General features: G+C 39.5%; 1 protein-coding gene across 2 annotated transcripts in view; it reads left to right on the forward strand.

The window, feature by feature from the left end:
* The first annotated feature begins 10,416 nt into the window (after nt 1-10,416).
* The window catches only part of SLAIN1 (SLAIN motif family member 1), a 53,202-nt gene continuing 43,630 nt past the window's right edge, over nt 10,417-19,988 (forward strand). Inside the window, exon 1 of one of the 2 annotated variants that reach the window (XM_036893751.2) lies at nt 10,417-11,264. In XM_036893751.2, coding sequence (XP_036749646.1) covers nt 10,675-11,264 — 590 coding nt within the window. In that variant the 5' untranslated portion in view covers nt 10,417-10,674. The remainder of the gene's footprint in view (nt 11,265-19,988) is intronic. The other variant, XM_036893752.2, reaches the window with a different exon arrangement.

Here is a 19,988-nt window from a genome sequence, read left to right on the forward strand (position 1 = left end):
AGTACTGCAGTGTGTGAAGGCAAGCACAGGAGGATGGTAGAAATTTCTTCTCAGAATTAACACCTTGTAATTCAAATGACTCACAAGAATGTCTATAACTATTCTTACCTCTGCTGTGCATTAACCAGATGGCTAACATTTTGCAGAGAAACTCTCTTGTACTGTGACAAGACTCACAATGAGTTGGTCTCCCTCCACGAGAAAGACACAGTAGGGGTCAAGCCATACCTAATTATGCCATGGTTCTGTCTGGTATCCCTGAACAGTTACCATAGCCACTTTGAAGCACTAAAGTAGCAGATGGGAAATTTAAAAGAACAGCTTTTTAAAATTTAAAACAAATCCAATTGTAAACCTCCCTGATCTTCTCCATTCCACTCTTTGCCAGAAAAAGGGAAAGAAAAAAACATGACAATTATGATTCTGAGATGCTTATTTTAAATGTATTTATCCTCGGTCTCAAAATCCATTACAACTCATATTAAACAGTGGTCTTTTTGTAAGCCATTGTCTCATTTTTATCAGCCTGCCCTAGCTGATGACCAGTATATGGAAACAAGGGTTAGGAGGTTAAACCTCCTCGGAGGCAGTAGCAGAGAGGCACTGCTCAGCTGACTTCTCTGGAGTGATAGGAAACTCCAAATCACTATACTTAAATGAATGTGAATTTTTTTAATTCTTCTTTTTATGAGAAAAATTTTTTGTAATTTATCTTTTAGTTTTTATATGAGAGAGCAGTTTAAAATCACTGTGTCTTCCTCTTATTCTTTGATGAGCATGCTGATTAAGTGGCGTGCAGTGTATGGGGCACCTGATGCTCACTGGAGCTGTAACAGACATCTGCTGTGGAGTGGGGGTGGGATGCACTGTTCAGTTAGTTTGTTTGTCTTTAAGAGGATGATAAAGACTGCACTTCTTATCAAATGACATTCAAAGTTGATACTCTGAGCCATCCACTGACTCCATATCCCAACATATGTAACAATGGAAGAAAAAAATAATCCTCTTTATGGACAGGAACTGAAGAGAAACGTGGGAGCGAATCTCTAGGACTGCCATTCTCAGTACGTGGTGCGTGGCAGGGATGGTGCGATACAAGTTCCCAGGGCCACAGAGGAGTGAGGCAGAGTGGTGATCACTCTCCTCCCTCCTTCCCTTCTCCCCATCCTGGGAAGAGAGACAGAAAAATGGTGCTGCTCAGAGCTACAGCTTGGGAAGTGCCAAGTGCCCAGGCAGATGCCAGGAAAGACTCAACCTTCGGGACCAAGTCTAGCTGACGTATCATCTGACTGTAACTATTCTCAATACCATGGTGGAATAAGACGGCTGAGCATCAAGAGAAGCTCTGATTTTGGACTATGGGTCCTAAGGGGTGAGTCGAAGCATCCACAGACCTCTAAATAGAAAGGAGGAAAAGAGAGGAAAAGAAAAACAGTACTAATTTGGTAGATCTAAAAACCAATATTCCAAAACATACAAAGAAAGTTAACATCAAGAAAGAGCCCAAGAAAAATCAAATATTGGGACATGAAATCATTCAAGACAAAAGGAAAATAAATATGTCATCTTAAAAATAAGTGTATCTAGAGGTACCAAGGAGACACAAAAAGGAATAGCATCATCCCAAAGAAGTTATGCAAAGAAGATGATTTTTAAAACTCAGTAGACTAGATAAACTGTGACCTGGAATAATTAAAGTAATAGTGAGTGAACTGGGGGTAATATTAGGTTATTCATCCAGAGTATAGCAAAGAGGTCAAGAGAAAAGAAAAACATTTGAAAGATCAGTTAAAATATACTAAGATAGACTGATATGGAGATAGTTACAAATGAATGAATGAATACACACATACACACAACACAATACACATACTCTAGGAATCCCAAAAGAGGAGGAAAAGGCAGAAGCCATAAGCAGAGAGAGAAAAACTGAGAATTTTCAGCGTCGATGAAAGACACAAGCTTTCAGCTTGAAAAACTGCTTCAGATAAAATTAAAGTAAAGGTAAAACAGACACATTAAAATAAAACAGCAAAATACAAAGATGTTCTTAAAATCTACCAGGGAGAAAAGACAGATTACTTGCAATTAGACTTATACCAGTAGATGCCAGAGGAATGTAATTATATCTTCAAAGTTCTTAGGGAAAGTATCTATCAATCCAGCTAAAAGCTCATTTAAGGATGAGGATGGAAAATATATTTTCCCTCAGACTTACAGAAAACAAAACGAAACAGTCAAACACCTTAATGTAGAAGAAGCAAACAGAATCATAAATAAGAGAAAGATAAAAGAAAAATGATGATGGTATAAATTGATTTTTTGAGAAGTTAGTAGTTCAGCTATTTACCATTGAAATAACTGTGTGTACGTGAGTGTGTGCTAAAAAAAAGATAAAACTAAAACTCTGTGCAACAATACCAAGGGTGCTAAGGAAGCTGTGCCCAATAGAGTCTAAAGTCCTTGATCTAGTCACACAAAGAAACAAACTGAAATTTTATTTGAAAAATTTATAGTTGAACATGAATCTTAAAAATTAAAGGGTAACTTCAAAATAAAAGAAACAAAATCTGTAACTTCTAGTCCAGCAAGAAGAAAAAAATGAAATATAAAATTTATAAATTCAAGAAAAATTAGAAAAGTAAAAAAGTATGGTAAACACAAAACAGAAAATAATATGATAGAAATAAGTGTAAAAATAGCAATAATCACAATAAATGATTCATTTAATAACTGACCATCAGATTGGATGGTAAAATAAAATCTAACTATATGTGCCTTATGTAAATTACTTCTAAAACAAAGCAGCATAGATCAGAAAACTAAACATGCTACCTGAAAAAAAGCTCATATATAAATATTAGTATTATTAATGTCAGGTGAATTATATTTTAGGGCAAAAAAAATTAAAAAGAATTAAGGGAACATTACATGATAATAAATTGAATCATCCACAAAGAAGATATAAATCATGAACATGTGTACATAGAATATATAACACAATATTTATATATATTCATATATACATTGTCACAACAGGACATTTAAACTTTATCAGGAATGTATCATGGATAAGTTAGTAAGATTATAGAATATCTGAAAAACATAAGCAACTTGATATCAAATAAATATATACAAAAGGTATATTTTTATAAATATGTCTAGATACATGTTCTATTTTATATTTATATAAATTATATGTATGCATGTATCCTGTAGCTGACAAATAGAATATATACATCCTATGGAATATTCTAGTACACATGGAACATTTTCAAACATTGGCGATGTACTAAGACTCAAAGGAAGTCTCATCAACTTACAATGAATCAAAGTGAAGTTAAGTCAGAGAGACAACGATTCATTGTCATACCCATATGATTTCACGTATATATCGAATCTAAAAATGAAACAAAAAACAAACTCATAGAACAGACTGGTAGTTGGTAGGGGTTAGGGAAGTAGGTAAAATGAGTGAAGGGTGTAAAAGGTACAAACTTCCAGATATAAATAAGTCACAGGGATGTAATATACAGCATGTGACTATAGTTAATAATACTGTGTTGCATGTTTGAAAGTTGCTAAGAGTGTAGATCATAAACATTCTCAATACAAAAAAAATTTTGTAATTATTTATGGTGATAGATATTAACGACTTATTGTCGTGATCACAATATACACAAATATCAAGTCATTAGATTGTACATCTGAAACTAGTATGTCAAGTCAATAAAAAACTTCAATGAATCAGATTTACATAGACAATAATCTCTAATTATAATGCCATTACAATAGGAATAATAGTAAAAGATAAAGAAAAAAGTGTAGATATACAAGCAAAAATTGTATCTCAAAATTACAAATGAAACTTTAACACATAATCATAATGCATTTATAGCCAAATAACCACAAAAGCAGGAGATTCTAAAGTTTATGGGAATCATGCAAAATATTTAAGGTAAGTCTTAGCTTTAAAGTTTATTTAGTAGCAGGAAACACTTACATAGAATTGTATTGTAGTAGGCAGTGCTGTACACTAAATATTTCCAGTTCTTCTGGCCATATGGTATGATTGCATACTCCTGGAACCTTGAAGTCATGTGTAGCTAGATGATTTGTAGTCAATGAAATGTGAGTAGAAGGAATTTTCACCACTTACAGCGGGAGCTTTATAAGCTACAGTTGGCCAGACGTTTTGTTCTTGCATTGGCAATTACAGAAGCATGGAGATGGAGCCTCCCTCAGCCCAGGTACCTGACTGAGGATGACAGTCTTCTGAGCCCCCCTCTGACTCTCTCCCTGTCTGTCCACATTGTAGTGCCACAGCATCATAGGCACAGATTGCCACTGTCTTATTCCCAAGTTAGACTTCCCCAGTTATTCTCTGGATCACTGTCTTCTATAAACTGAATTATTTTAGATTTTCTTCTGTGGAGTTGCATTTGCAATTTGTTGGCTTTGTCATCTACTGGGCCTGATATTTTTATTGTTTTTGTTTTCTCTGTCTCCAGTTTTTTAGTAGCATCTGGGAGCTATCAGATACTGTATTCCATGGACTAATAAAAAAAGGCCTAGAACACCACCAAATAAAGCCCAGAGTCTGAAAACAGGCTTTAAGCTGGTAATAAAGCTGGAAGGCTGTCCCAGTAGTTAGTTCCCCCATCCCACCCATTTGACTATTCTTTATTTGACAGAGACCATTCATCTTGGGAGCTTCTTTCCACTCCGCTTTAGTGAAGGCAACCATGTCTGTAATAAAGTCCTTTCTGCTAATTGATACGTATTTTCCTCCCTGAAAACAAAAAGTCTTCCCAAAGGTAAGAAAGATCATAGCTGTAATCATGATGACACAGCCCTTCAGGGACATGACTATAATCATTGTGTCTGGGAAGAATCTGGGACAAGATACTATGGTTGAAACACAGATCACCTCCTTATGACATAATTATTATGCTTGCTGAAAATTAATTGTATGCACAGACCATGCTGAGGTGCTCACTGGTGACTTGTTTGGAATAAACTTGCAGCAACCCTCTTGAGGCTGGCTTACAACATTCAGAATGTAATGCTTTGCCCGAGAGAATACTGCCCTCTGTTCTGTATGCTGCCTCCCACTGCCACTCATGTAGGTCCGAAAGTCATGTCCTTGAAGCTGTACCAGTTCCTAGAAGGAAAACTAAAGGTCCCACTCTCTTAGGAGGGCTCATTGCCCTGCAGTGTCACACAAACTTTAAAGTGATTTCTGATTTTGGTTTGCAACACTCCAGGGTGATTACAATTTTTGGTGAGGGAGTTTTGTAAAGGCTCCGCAAATTATCAAAGAACAATAACTCACATGAAAGAAAACTCTACCACCTTGACTTCTATGATGGCAGAAGCATTTGAGGAAGACAAGAAAATATTGTTCTAAATACAAATTCTTTCAGAATCTCTGGAGCGGTCACCCAGTGAAATGGTAATACAAGGTACCAGTTTTTAATTTTTTCCAGTAAGACTCAAGTCATACCTGACTGATTTTTCTCTTATAAAGTTAACAAATTTTGGGGAAAAAAATCAAAGATGCTTTTAAGTATGTCATCTTTCAAGGTTTAAGTAATCATACATACTTACTTTCAGGAAGAGCAAACCTGTTCAAAATGTCTATTTGTTTTGAGTAAAAGAGTTTCAGATTTTAAAAGAAGTTTCTGAACATTTTTTTTTCCAGTTTTGAATTTTAAAATACCTCCAAAGCCATTAGGAGATCTGTTTTAGGTCCAACGTAGGCTGTGACAATGTTTCCTTTGAGTATTCCAAAGAGTGATAGTGTATTTGAAGAATCCAAATGGCTAGAAATGCAAACAAAGCCGTGATAGTTTATGCTGTGTGGTCACTGTGCAGAAGCAAGGATTGAATGAATAGCTATTGTACTGTTAGAACTGTTGTACCAGCTCTGGAACTTTTGTTGATGGAAACACACTGTTTTCTAATCTGTGCTTGGTGAATTTTTAAGTTCCAGTAAGATTTGCTGGTTAATAAGCCAGTCGGTGTTCAAGGCATTTCTGGCTACTGGTTTTGCATTAGTCTATAGTTTTTACTGATAAACTACCCAGACTAGAGCAGAGTAGTCTGTTAGTTGCTGCCTAAGACCAGAAAAGAGATACTGCCATTTAGGAGCTTAGATTCTGATGCCAGACTGCCTTGCTTCAATTCCTGGCTCTGCCACTTACTGGCTGGGTAACTTTGGGCACGTTCCTTGACCTTTCTGTGCCTCCATTTCCTCATTTATAAAACGGGAATAATAATAAAAACTACCTCAAAGGCTTGTGTGATGATGAAATGACTTGATACAAATAAAAAGCTTAAAACAGTTGCTGGCATTTAAAAGCATCAATAGCTATTATTAAGTTGTAAAAAGTTTCATTTTAATGAAGTGGTAGATAGGTGAGTTATTCATAAAAACAAAACAATTGCCCACAGAGAAAACAATTTTGACTAGTATTTAGAGCTGGGTTCTGTATCCTAGTTCTACTGTTGTGTCAATACATCTTACGTCCTGTCTGATAAGTGAATATCACAATACTTTCCCCAGTGCTTCCCAGCTTAATAAGAAGAACCAAATGACATAATGTGCACATCCTACATGAAGTCTTCCCAAAATTTTTAGCCAAAATTAATTGTTCCTCCTTGGGCATCCCCTGTGTTGTTGGCTTGTATTTTAGTCATGATACTTAACACGCTTAGTCTTGTGCTATAGTCAGTGTTTATGTGTGTCTTTCTCCAACTAGATAAGGTCTTGGTGGTGCAGACACGGTGTTATTCAGTTTTAAATAATCATCCAGCATTGTGACTTGAATATGATAGACATATAATAAACATTTATTAAAAAGGGCTCTGGCAAGTATAGCTTGCCAAATAAACAGAATTATTATTATTACTACTCCTACTGTTATTATAACTACTGCTATATGTGACTCTACAGGGTATAATTACATGGGTTGTTGGTATGAATTTGAGTAGCAGAGTTGGGTGGGGTTTGGATGGAGTAACCCACATAGGGATTATTTATGTAAATTTTGGCTTCATGGATTTTTGTTTACTCTCTACATTATCCTCTTACATTAAAATACACACATTAGGTACAGCATGTATTTTTTCTAGCTTTTAATTGGGTCAGATGTAAAATAATCAATTATTATGGGATCTGCAAAAGCCTTCTAATCTTTCCATGTTGTTACCATAGGACAAGTGGGGCTTATGGAAATAACTAATTAGGCTCTTGTCTAAATTACAGCTAGAACTGGGGGATTTATATTACTATATATTCTTAAAAAAAATTTTCCATGTTCCTTTGCCAGGTGCTTGACACCATGCTAGCACTGCAACAAGGGCAGTGAGGACCCACAGTGTTTAAGTCTATTCTTTATGGATAAATATGAATCTCTAATCAGAGTAGAAAAAAAATCAAACTTCATAGTTTGCCAGATGAACTTGAAAACACAAGGATCTTTGATCTTAGTTTAACACATTTGGTGATTTTCTTTTCTTGCAGTAATTGGATGTATCAATTTGAACCGATGTAGTGCGCTTATTAGGGTATGTCCACAGTACTGTTGGAAAATCTATATTTGAAACATTTAGGGCTTACTCCTGTAGAAATTTTACTCTGAGACAAAGATATGAGAAGACTGGTCAGTCCATGAGAAACTGCTGAGAACTATGGTTATTTTCATAACTGAACTTGGGCGAGTAACCCAACCCTGTTAGTTCATCTGTAGAAGTCTGATAACAAGAGGCCATTCCTAGATTTCCTTGGAGAATTAGATTTACAAACTCAAGAGGAAACTCTGCTGCCTTTGCCGTTCTTGGATGGATCAGTTTGATGTCTGTAGATCTTATTAGAGGTATATGTGAAAAACTACACATCAGAGTAAGTTATTTCTCTCTTAAAATTCACTAGCATGACCCAGTGACCATAGTTCTGAAGTAGAAGGAATGAGAACGACTGGAAAAACGGGCTTTCCTTTATCTGCTTTTGATTGTGTGGTATGGATGTCTCTCATCAATTTATGGCATCTCAAATGTATCCTTAAAACATAACATTTTTAATGAGACATGTAATTTCATTTTTCATATCTTCTTTGTAAATCTCAGACATCACCTTACATGTTTCATTTAAAATAAAAATATATAAAAGTTGAGCAACTAGGCATGCAATTTTTTCCAAAACACAAAGCTTACAAATTTGCATCAAAATAAACAATCAAGACTGCTTAATTAAAACCTTGACACCATCAACCTTTTAATTATGTGTTAAAGAGACAGGCATCCTGGGGATACCAACTTAAAATTAGTGTGCATTTTGAGTGTCTCTGGTGTGTGAACATGTATAATTCACAGAAGAGAGATTAAAAAGAGGTGCTTTCATAGAAAGGAAAGAAATGACTTCAAAGTTCTTAGATATGAATCATTTCACACTTTTAAAACAGGAAGAGGGCAAATTTGCCTTTTCAGAAGAAAAATGCAGAAGAGAAATTGAGGACAGAATGTTTGCTCTCTGTTCTATGTCTAAATTTCAATGTATCCTTTCTAAACGACGAAGATTTTTTGTAATGACTGTTACTTAGAAAGCACAGTGCTAAAGCTCGACTACTGATTGCCTGGATGTATTCTATAGACTTATCCCGTAAGTGGGGGAGGAGCGGGATGTTTATTTCTCTCCTTCTCTGGGATATATAAATTTTGCAGTGAAACGACTGTTTTTCTTTACATCTTAATTCTTGTTTTCTTCACTATTCCGTGCCCGCTCCCGATTTCAGCTGCGAATGTGGAACCCAGCGGCCCTTTGTTCTCATTGTGCCTGTTGTCTCCCTTTGTGTTGCAGGGTTACTGCTACCGCAACTGGCACTGAGCATGCGGAAAATCCTTCAGTAGATTCTTTACTTAGGACTTTCAGTCGTATTATTCCACTTCTCCAGGTTTTAGTAACAACCAGACTATCCAGAAGATAGACCGAAATGTGGAAAGGTGATGGGTGAAACAGGTGGTTAGGTGGTGGTCTGCAAAGCTGGGACGCCAGACAGGAAGGTGCAGGCTAGTCATCGCACATATTTACTTAATTTATGGAAGCCCTCACTAAGCAAGTTAAATGCAGGACACCCACCCTACTCACAGAAGCTATAGATAGAGACTGAGACTAACAAGACGCACGTGTTTCTGAGCAGGATGGCACAGAGCCGTATCAAAACCCAACAAATACAATGTGCTGGCAGCTCCAGAAGGATGTGGTGCATTCTCACAAAGATTGGTATGTTAAGTCCCTGAACAGGGACCTTCACTAAATAGTGTATCATGTGAGGATGAGAATCAGTTGTGTGGACTTTTCTCATAAATAAAATCACAGGCTTATATCTGTGTTAAACACTCGAAATGCTAAGTCAATACTAATTGAATGAAACTTGATTCTTCTGCCTGAAAGTCCCTTTTCCCTGTACCCTCTACCCCAACCAAAGCAGATTTGCAGTGGTTTCCAAAAGATGTAAGAAACACCAGGTTTGGTGGCCAGATCAGGAATAGTAGGATGGAGTTCTGAGGTTTTCTGTTTTTCTCCCACCGCCAAGTCTGACCTAATAGCTTGTAAATTATTTAACAGATGCAACACTATACGGTTTTACTCATGTTTCTCCCATAATGATTTTTTTCCTGTTTTGTTTATTGCCTCCATGACTAACTCTTAGAATGGTGTCTGGCACACAGGTGCTCAAAGATATTTTGTTTAATGAATCTATGTTCTTGTTTTATTGTGGCAAGCATCGGTGGTAAAAGAATAGTTCAAAGTTGACCATTTTAGAATAAACTGAAGAGTCTTTGACTCGAGCAGATGGTCACTCTCCCTCTCAGAGAGATTTCTTCTTTCTCCTCGGCCTCCCCTCTCCCACTCTTTTGTTTCTTTATTACCCATTAATGGATTAATAGCATCGTCTCAAAGTCTTTCTGTTTTACGTTATTACTTTTCGGTTCTCAGGATAAGGTTCCCTGGCCTTTTGGTTCTCTGTACGTTTCATTAGCGAGTGACTTAGAGTGTCGTTAAGCACAAACGCTCTGGGGAGGCAGCAAACCTCTTTCAAAAGTATTGAAATAACGTTAAAAACGGGCGACAGCACTTTTGCAGGGCAGGCACCTGCTGCGGCGTTTTTGGAACCCCGCCCCTGGCTCGGAGATTCGCGCGGTGAGCTCTCAGCAGCTGCGGAAGGAAGGGCCCGTGGCGGGAAAGTCAGGCCAGGCCCAATCGGGCACCTGGGATCAGGCGGCGTGGGCGGGGGTGCTGACCAGGACCCCAGCCCCGCCGCCGGCGGCCCCTCGGGAGCTCCCTGTCCGCGGGCCTCCCTCCTCCCGGGCCCCGCCCACCGGGCGCCCGCGCCCCGCCCCGGGGCCGCCGCTAAAACCCGGAGCCGCCGCGGCGCCCAGGGGACTGGGGGTGCGCTCTGAGCATGTGCAGAGCAGCGCGGTGGCTGCTGCCTCGGCCGGAGGCTGGGGCCCGGTGCTGATGCGAGCAGCCGGTCGGCCTCAGCCCCAGCGTAGTCGGCACGCCCGCCCCTTGGCCGGGGCGGCGGGAAAGGAGCCGTAGCCTCCGCGCGGCCGCACGAACGGCGCGGCGGCGAGCACCCCCTGGCAGCCGCGGAGCCCTCGGGGCCCACGATGATGGCGGAGCAGGTGAAATGCGCCTCGGCGGGGGGCGGCTCCGGAGCGGGCTCCGGGCCGGTGGTGAATGCGGAGCTGGAAGTGAAGAAGCTGCAGGAGCTGGTGCGCAAGCTGGAGAAGCAGAACGAGCAGCTGCGGAGCCGGGCGGCCAGCGCGGCCACCGCCCCGCACCTGCTGCTCCTGCCGCCGCCGCCGCCCGCCGCGCCGCCCCCCGCCGGGGCCTGCAGCCCGCTGGGACCGCGGAGCCCCCCGGCCGCCGCCTCCGCCTCGGGGGCCCTGGGGCTCGGGCTGGCTTTGGGCGGCGGCAGCGGGAGCGGTGGCTCCAGCCCCACGTTCCCGGGCACCTACTGCCTGCCCAGCCCGGCGCCCTCCCTGCTCTGCAGCCTGGCGCAGCCCTCCGAGGCGCCCTTCGTCTACTTCAAGCCGGCGGCGGGCTTCTTCGGCGCGGGCGGCGGCGGGCCGGAGCCGGGGAGCCCGGGGACCCCGCCGGGGGGAGCCCCCGCGCCGCCCCCCACGCTGCTGGATGAGGTGGAGCCGCTGGACCTGGAGAGCGCGGCCTCCTGGCGGGACGAGGACGACTACACCTGGTATTACTGAGTTCCGCTCCCGGTGCCAGCACCCTGGCCTCAGTGGCCCCGGGCACGGCGGGGGGCGGAGGGGGGGGCGCGGGCCGAAAGGGGGAGACCCCACCGCTGCTCCCGGACGGGGTCGGCGCGCAGGTGCCGAGTCGGGCGATGAGCAGAGGCTTTTCACGAGGGCGGAGTCCAGTCTTAGAACTCAGGCCAGCCCGGCTGGGGATGAGCTGGACTCTCCATCCGCCTGTATTCTGCTCTCTGCTGGTGATTGCGTCCCAAGCTTCTTGTTAGCATTCGTTGAAAAATCCATGAGGTCTTGTCTTTTTGTTACTCAGTCCTGTTCTTTTACCAGCCTTTTTTGGGGAGTGACGAGGGATGGGTCGGGTTGGCCTCCATCCGAGGTTGTTACTGTTGTTCCTCCCCCACGAACGCTGGGCTGGGTGTGCGTGTTGGCCGCCTTCCCGTGGCAGCCCCAGCCGCCCAGTGATGGGTCCCTCCGTAGAGCTCCGTTTTCTTGCAGTTTGAGTTGGGCGCTCGTGTGTTCTCCTTCTCTGCATTTTCACTGCTAGCTTCTCATTTCAGAGACTGACTGGCTTTTCTAAATGTGCAGACCCCACTGCCTTTTCCTATCAGTAATGATGTCAGAAATTACGGTTTTTCAGGGAATGGAGTAGGCAGCTGGAAGGCAGTCTATTATTACCTAGAAACTAAGGCGCTTTCTATAATTTTTAAAATTAGCTATTTAAAAAAAGCTAGATTAGAGAAATGTATTATTTTAAGGCGATTATCAGAAAGCTTGAGGCTGGCAGCATTCATCCCGTTGAATTACGGTGCGCCCTTTCCACTTTCCATCAATAAGTGACTTTTGGGGGTTCTCATTCCTTTATTTACCACCTGCTCATGGAGTGGCAGTCATTTCTTGATTGCTTTTGGTTGGTTCAGACGCCTTAGTCGCTACAGGTAGTGGGATTATGGTCAGATAAGGAGAAGCTTCAGGTAAGGTGAAACTTAGGTTCACGCAGGGAAAATGAACAACACTCACCCCCGGATAGCAGTGGCGAAGAATAGCTTCGTACTTTTATCCTGGGCCCTTTTATTTAGGACCCTTCCTGTTTTTGCAAGCTGGATTTTCCTAGCACTTTTTTTTGTGTTCTATGCCCTGTGCACAGGAAGCAATGGGAAATGGAAAACCTTACTGGTTTCCTATTGGGCACTGTGGTGGTCATTTTCCATTACACTCTTTTTTTGTGAGAGCTCTGACTGTATAAAGTACATTAACTGATTTGTTTGATTTGGAGAACCAAATATATGGAGTTACAATAAGGAATATTCATCATCATCCTCTCAGTACTTTTCTGCAGCTGTTCCAGTAGGTCTAGTAAAAATCAGAATAACTTACCACTTTCTGGAACTTTAAGCCATTCTCTAGAAATCATACCTTTATTTTTTGTGAAGCCCAGGCTGTATTGGAATCCATTTCAGCCTGAATGTGATACTGGAAAAATGCTGTCATGATGGTTCTTTTTTTTTATTATTTTGTTATCACTAATCTACAATTACATGAAGAACATTATGTTTACTAGGGTCCCCACTGCACCAAGTCCCCCCCACAAACCCCATCAGTCACTGTCCAGTCATGATAGTTCTTAAGTTATTACTGGTAACTATCAGCCCTTATGCCACTTCCAAATTATTTTAGGTTGGTGTAGTCTCTATTTGGCCTTTTCTGGAGATAAGTTTCCTTCTGCTATCTAAGGCCTTGTTTGTATTTTTGGTGGGTATCAATTTCTACTTTAATAATATTAGCATTTTAAAATGTGTTATGGTATGCCTACTAGTTTATAAGTGTATTAGATTGATAGTATATACTTACCTAATGTAATTGTAATATTTTCTTTTACTGAATAGACATCTGCCATATTTAGTTATCCACCTAATGCTAGTATTTTGATATATAGGCTTTTTGTAGCTTATTTTTTGTCAAAATAGTATTGAAATAACGTTAAAAAAATCACCTACTTAGTAGAATTAACCTGTTAACACTTAAAATGGCATGAAACAAATCAAATTGTAGCAGGTTCTACTAATTTCACTCAGTAGTATAGGGTGATTAAAAGAATGTCTTGACACTTTGCAGATGTTTCTACAGACAAATGGCACACTGTTTATATAGAGTATCTTCCTCAAAGCAAACCTAAAATTAGAATCCCAGGTGGAAAAACAGGGAGAGATCATTAATCTGGTGGGATGGACTTAACATTTTTTTAAGGTCACCTGATTTACAGAAAGAAAACTTTCTATCATAGCATTTTACACATTAAGATATTTTTGTATTGCAGTATTCTGACCTGATGAACAAATAATCAACAGGGCTTAATTTTCAAAATTTAACCCACTTGTTAAGCTTGCACAGCTCTCTAAAGTTCCTTTATTACTGTAAACTATGTCCCTGTCCTGTGGTTTCACAAATAGGCTGCTGCTTTTCACTTGGGTTCCCCAGTGTTTGCAGGAAGGCAACTTATTTTTCCCTTTTTATTAAGAAATAGGTGTAGTGGATAATCTGTACTTGATTATTTTAAAAATATTAAAGATAAAAATTTTGTCTTTTTTTTTTACAATGAAAAGATAAATATGGGAGTTAACAATGACCTCTCTATTCCCCTTTTTCTTTATTTAATCCCTTATTGCTAATTATTTCTCCATTCTACTCATCCTCAATTCACTATATGACTCAGAGTTAGCCCTGTTAACACTGATCCTTCAAGATAAAAACATAATTATACAAATCAATAGACAAATATATATGCCTCAATTTTTTTACACTTACCTTTCATTAAATATATCTTGGACATTGTTGTCTTCCAATAGCAATTGTATCAACAGTAACTTGGTCCTTAATATTGTTATTTTAACTCTGTCACCTATGATTTTTCATGCATTTTTATCATACTTCCATCCTAATAAATTAAAATTAGAAATTAGATACTAGAAATTTATTTAGAATAGACTTCTGCTAAGATATCCTATTCTCAAGAAAGAAAGTTCACAAATGTATGTTAATCATCGAACATTCTGGAATTTCTTTCATGTAAGTCCATTTTTTCTAATAAAATCTTAAGTGTATAATTTCTAATAAAATCTTGTGTATAATTTTTCACAACCTGGGTAAGATTTGACCCAAGAATTATGTGTAAAAGGAAAACTGAATTGTAGAATCAGTACTTGTTTAATGATAGTTCATTAGTTAATGATCCAATCTGGTATCTAATGTCTTTTTTCCAAACAACTATTAACTTATAAGTGTCTTCTATTTATTAAAAAACCCTAAACTTTGATGAGAAGAAAGATGTTTCATTTTGATGAATACCTTTGAAAATGAGATTTGTTCAAGTACTTATCTTGGTTGAACTTAAAGTATGTAATATTGCCTTAAATACAGCCTGATTATCTTATCACAGTGCTGCTAGCATTAAATGTCGCAGAAAATTAAAGTTGATTATTGAGGTTCCAGAACTTTAAGTCTTAAGTCAATTATAATCCCATAGTACAACTTTACATCCTGCTTTATTGATTGTTCAGTTATCTTGACTACCAGCTGGCCAGCGTTAGCTCTTCAGAACACCATGGACTAGAGAGTGAAGGGGAGAAACTCAGAATCAGAAACAAATAAAATGCTCAAAAGGATTAAAGTCTTGATGCATACATGGGACATGGTGTGACTGAATGATTTGCTGGTCTGTGCAGAAGGATGTTTAAAATCTTTGGCTCAGTGTCACCAGGCTGAGAAGTGCCAGGGTACAAGCAGAGGAAGTTAGATTGCTAAGTGGCAGTGGAAGTAGGTAAACCATGAATTGCATATTGGACCTTCCTGTGACCTATTTCAGTGTTGAGGGATTGAAGCTCCAAAGTGAGATGAGTTATGTTTTTTCCAGTTTTTTACTGAAAGAATGAAGACCAAAACTCAGATTGTTTACACAGATTCAGAAGTGTTTACACCATTGATATTTTTTCCTGAGTTTGGTTGTGAACCATTAGTGGATTATAGAATCCATTTAGTGAATTGAACAGTTTAATTTTTTTTAATGCAAAGGAATGTAAAATCAGTGCATTGTATCTTACCAACTTATTTTGATTTAAATTATTTTTTGATTTAAATTATTTTTTGTGTGTCCTGGTTGAAATAGTAAATGTATTTGTACATTATGGTCAAAGTTAGAAAAACTCCAGTGTATACAGTTTGAAACAAAATGGTCTTGGAGAAAACGGGAAAGCACAACTCTCTGAAGATAGTGTAACACTACAGAAAGTCAGCTCTTGCACACCTCAACCAGGAAGGTAAGTCTGTATTCAGAAAATGCCAAGATAAAAATATACCAGCTATTATAAAATATAGTCATGTAAGGAGGCCTTTATTTTAGTAGAGTGGCAATTAGCAGAGTATTGAGACTTGTGTAACAAGGATGTGGCAGGGATTTTAAACTTGCCAACTGGCAAGGACAGGAGAAGAGGTCATCATTATACAAGGGAAAAATGGTGATATGTACAAATTAAGGAAAATTTAATGAATGAGATGTTCATCTTCTATGTGTACAGCCAAGACCCTGTACAGCTGGCTAAAATCATTGCCAGTTCTTCAAAGCTTCTGAACACCTTGCACTATACATATGGTACAGCTAAATTACACCACCTAAACTTTTTTTTTTTGCATAATTGATTTTCAGTGAAGAGACCAGAGGGTGCCTCACTTTCTGACAATGCTAATTGAAAACAGCAGTGTCTTCAAGAAGCAAATGGAGTTGAAGTTTGTCTTTTAAATGAGCATCTTGGCAACACTGCAGCAGGACACTGAAACACAAGTTTAGATCTAACTCTGGAGGGATCTGGAGAGTCTGCTATAGTACAGTAACTGAAATTTGGCTTTCATGTATCCTTTTAATAGCATAGTAATCGTAAGCTTCTTTCACAAGCTTCTTTTGCAATGGCTGAGCAGTCTGATACTAGCAGGTGTGAGTGAATTGAGCATGGTTTAGTATAACTAAACATGGATTGTGCTTATCAGTACTGATGTTTTAGCTTTCCTTAAAATAAAACTTGTGATTGAAAGCTCTTAAAATTACTTCTCTGGAAATTGCCATATATTACCTTTTAGTGACAGGTCTAAAATAAGTGAATACATGAATGAATGACTATTGTTGTATTATTTGTTTTTGTATTTGCAGAATGATGACTTTACAACCAAACATTTACTTAAAAATAACAGATAATTTTTCTTGACAGTTGTAATACTTCATTTGAAGCATTTAGGGTTATTATGGTGGGCTTTGTATTACTTCTGACACCTCCCAGTGTTAGCACATACAAGACAGGTGGTCCAGAAAGTGAAATGTATGGTAAAGAAGAGATTTAATGAGATGGATAATAGTTGCTAGTCATGTGCTTTTTGAAGTTGTTGAAGAAAAGTTAAAATTAGGGCATGACATTTCAAATGATAGCTTTTCTAATATTGGAGGAATTTTCAAGTTGTAGACTAACCCTTTAAGATATTCTTGCCAGACTCTAATATACCATCAATTAAAATATGGAAGTGGAGAAAGTAGTCTGTAAGTCAGTAGGAGGTATGTTGTATGAATAGCAAAACGATGTTGCAAGTGTTGCTGGCATTGCAGAGACAATGAATAAGGTGATTTTTATGATGTTTTAGAAGATTATAACTATTTAGGAAAAACTATTCAGGGTTGACCTGCTTATCTAAGTTTGAAGATAATGTTGTACTCAGGGAATGTGTAGCTATGTGATCTCCATAACTGACTGCCTTTTTTCTCTGTATATTTAAGTCCAGCTCCAGGTCTAGTCATAGAAACAGGACAAAGCTACCCTGTTTACATTGAAGACTGACCCTGAAAACGATTCCTTGTCTTAATACCATGTATTGCACAGTGCTTCCAAAGTTTTATCAAAGTAATGCAATAAATAGGATGTCAGTAGTTCAAACACTCATCTGTAGCAGGGCTTGTTCCAGAAAGCAGTGGTCCTCTATGCTTTCCTCCCATCAAGTCTTCCAAATGGGCACCACATACTCTAGCTGTTTCATTCTTTTATTTCTAAAACAGTCTTTGTACTATATGATCTTAGACATCCGTAGATTCGTTTTGGAAAATGAAGACTAAGTTCTCTTCTCCTCATCCTCAAACCTCCATATCTCCTCTCCCTTCTCAGAATGGCTTTCATAGTCTTTGTATGAAATCCTGTGTAATGCCTGTACCACAACTGTTATTGGCCAAGTTCTAGTATCATTGCATGTCACATTTATTTTCTCTAATCCCTTTGTTCCTCCAAGAGTTAATAATGACCTCTCTATTCCCCCTTTTCTGTATTTAATCACTTATTGCTAATTATTTCTCCACTCTACTCAGTCCATAAAATTCCTTAATAAATTCAAACAGATTTGATAATCCCTTAAATGTTTTTAAAAATTCATTTTATAATGCCAGCCTTTCTGGAACTTGTAAGCCCGTTGCTCCAGCCTTTACCGTCTGCTCCTCAGGCTGGATACACAGTGCTCCTGTCATGGAAGTTCCATACGGTTCTTGCCTGTGTAGGATCTCCTATTTCTTAAATTCTCTGTCTTTATATTTCATTTATTCTTACAGGTGGGGCACAGCCTCCAGTAGCTTTCTGAGCAAGGACATGTGTGTGAGAGGTACAGTTTGAAATCCTGCATACTTGAAAGTGTCTCTTGCCTCATACAAGATTCATAGTCAGGTTGGGTGTTAAAATCTGTCATTTTCCTTCACGTTTGAAGGCATTTTTCCTTTTGGTTCTGATTTTTTATTACGTTCTGGATACTGAGGTGCACTGTGATTTGGGGATCTGATCCTTCTTGACTTCTGCTTTGGTTTTCTTCTGTTATCCCGAGAATTCTAAAACGTCACATTGTACCTTGGGCGCCTCTGTTCGTTTGTTGAACTGGATATTTGTGGGTGCTTGCACTGTAGAAATCAATGGCCTACCTTCAACTCTAAAATTTTCTGCCTTAAAAAAAAAAAACTTTGGATGTGTGTGTGTTTCAGAACTTGTAATAATAACCAAATGCAGGCCAACAGAAGAATGGCTTTTCTTCTCTGCTCCCGTTGTAAATTTGTGTCTTTGTTTTGCATCTGGGAGCTTGATCTTCCAAACCCACTTATTGAATCTTTTGTTTTGATTATAATAGTTTTATTTTGTAAGAATCAAGGCACTGTTTCTTTTTTAACATCCTATTTTGGTTACTGTAACATTTTCTCTCAGATGATGTCAGCTACAGTTGTCTTGGATTTTTCATCTGTTCTGTGTATTGTTTCCCCCTTAGTTCTGTTTTATCTCTACTTTTAGTTTCTGGGTTTTATGTACAAGGACTATTCCAAATATCTGGTATCACGAGGTGTTCATACCCGAAGGAGGTATTGCTCTAGAACTCTGCATGGGTGGAGCTTGGTAACTGGCTCACCTTCCAAGCAATTGCGTGAGTAGCCAGTTCAAGTTTCAGTATCTCTAGGTCTTCTCTTGGGTTCATCTGTTTTAGACAGAAACCTTCCATATTTCTGGAAGACAGAAGTAAGGCAGGCAGTTCTAGGAATGTAAAGGGAAGAATGGGGCTAGGGTTCTAGCCAGTCAGCTTGTAGACTTGCATTTAGTCTCCCAAGTTCAGTAAGGTACTTGATGCCCCCTTCAGCTTAATTTGGTGTGCTGGAACCCAGAACTTCTCTGGGTCAACCTGCTATCTTCATAGTAAGCTTCTACTCTTAGGTGTGATGGAGAAGGGTTGGTAGTATGGGCTGCCGGGGTAGAGGAGGGGATCTGGTCTTCCAGTTGTTCATTATGCAGATTTACAGCCAAATTCCTTGCTGTTAGTTGCATGATCATCATGTCCTGTGAACTTCAGGGTAGGGGTGAGAATAAGTACCAGAAAGCTTGGGTGAAAAGTGGAGTATGAAAGAGAGAAATCACCATAAATGAATATAGCAGAATAAGTCACTTAACAATCAAATGTGCCTGGCAAGGGAGTGCTGCTGTTGAATATGCTGTGAAGGCTGTATGGTCAAATGAAAGAACTGTATTACAAATGCCCTAAGAGATTAGGGAACTCTTGCCATGGAGTTCCCTTATAAACAACAAACCAACCAACCTTTACCCACCCCCCCGCCAAAAAAAATTGCTGGTGGGAGTATCTGAAATCCTGGGACAAGCTCATTGGCGGAAGGTTCCTAGTAGCAGACGATGAGAGTAGTTGTCCCTTATGATGCTGGAGGTAATGGGCAGAGCAGGGCTTCAGAGAGTAGCTCACATGGCAGCTGAGAGGGGTTTGAGAACAAGCAACGGTCCAGTAAAGGCATGAATTTGTGTGTGTTAGGCGGTGAGGAAAACTTACCCAAGTCTAAAGATAAGGAAGTTCTGCAGTTGACTGATTTAGTGGCTCATTTATGTCAGGACTATGGCTTCTCTCTGATTCACCTTGAGATGGCAACTCAAGTCTCAAGTCTTATGAGCAGTGAAGGCAGGAAGAGGTCAGTTCCTTTCTTGTGACTTTTTTTTAAGCTTTATTAAGGTATAAGTGAAATATACTGCATATATTTAAAATGTCCTATTTGATGGGGTTTGATGTATGTATACACCCGTAAAACATCACCACAATCAAGAGGGTGAACATATCCCAACACTCCCAAGTTTCCTGTGGCCCTTTGTATTGCCTCTCTTCTG

Source organism: Manis pentadactyla, chromosome 17, assembly GCF_030020395.1.
Source record: "Manis pentadactyla isolate mManPen7 chromosome 17, mManPen7.hap1, whole genome shotgun sequence".
NCBI lineage: Eukaryota > Metazoa > Chordata > Mammalia > Pholidota > Manidae > Manis > Manis pentadactyla.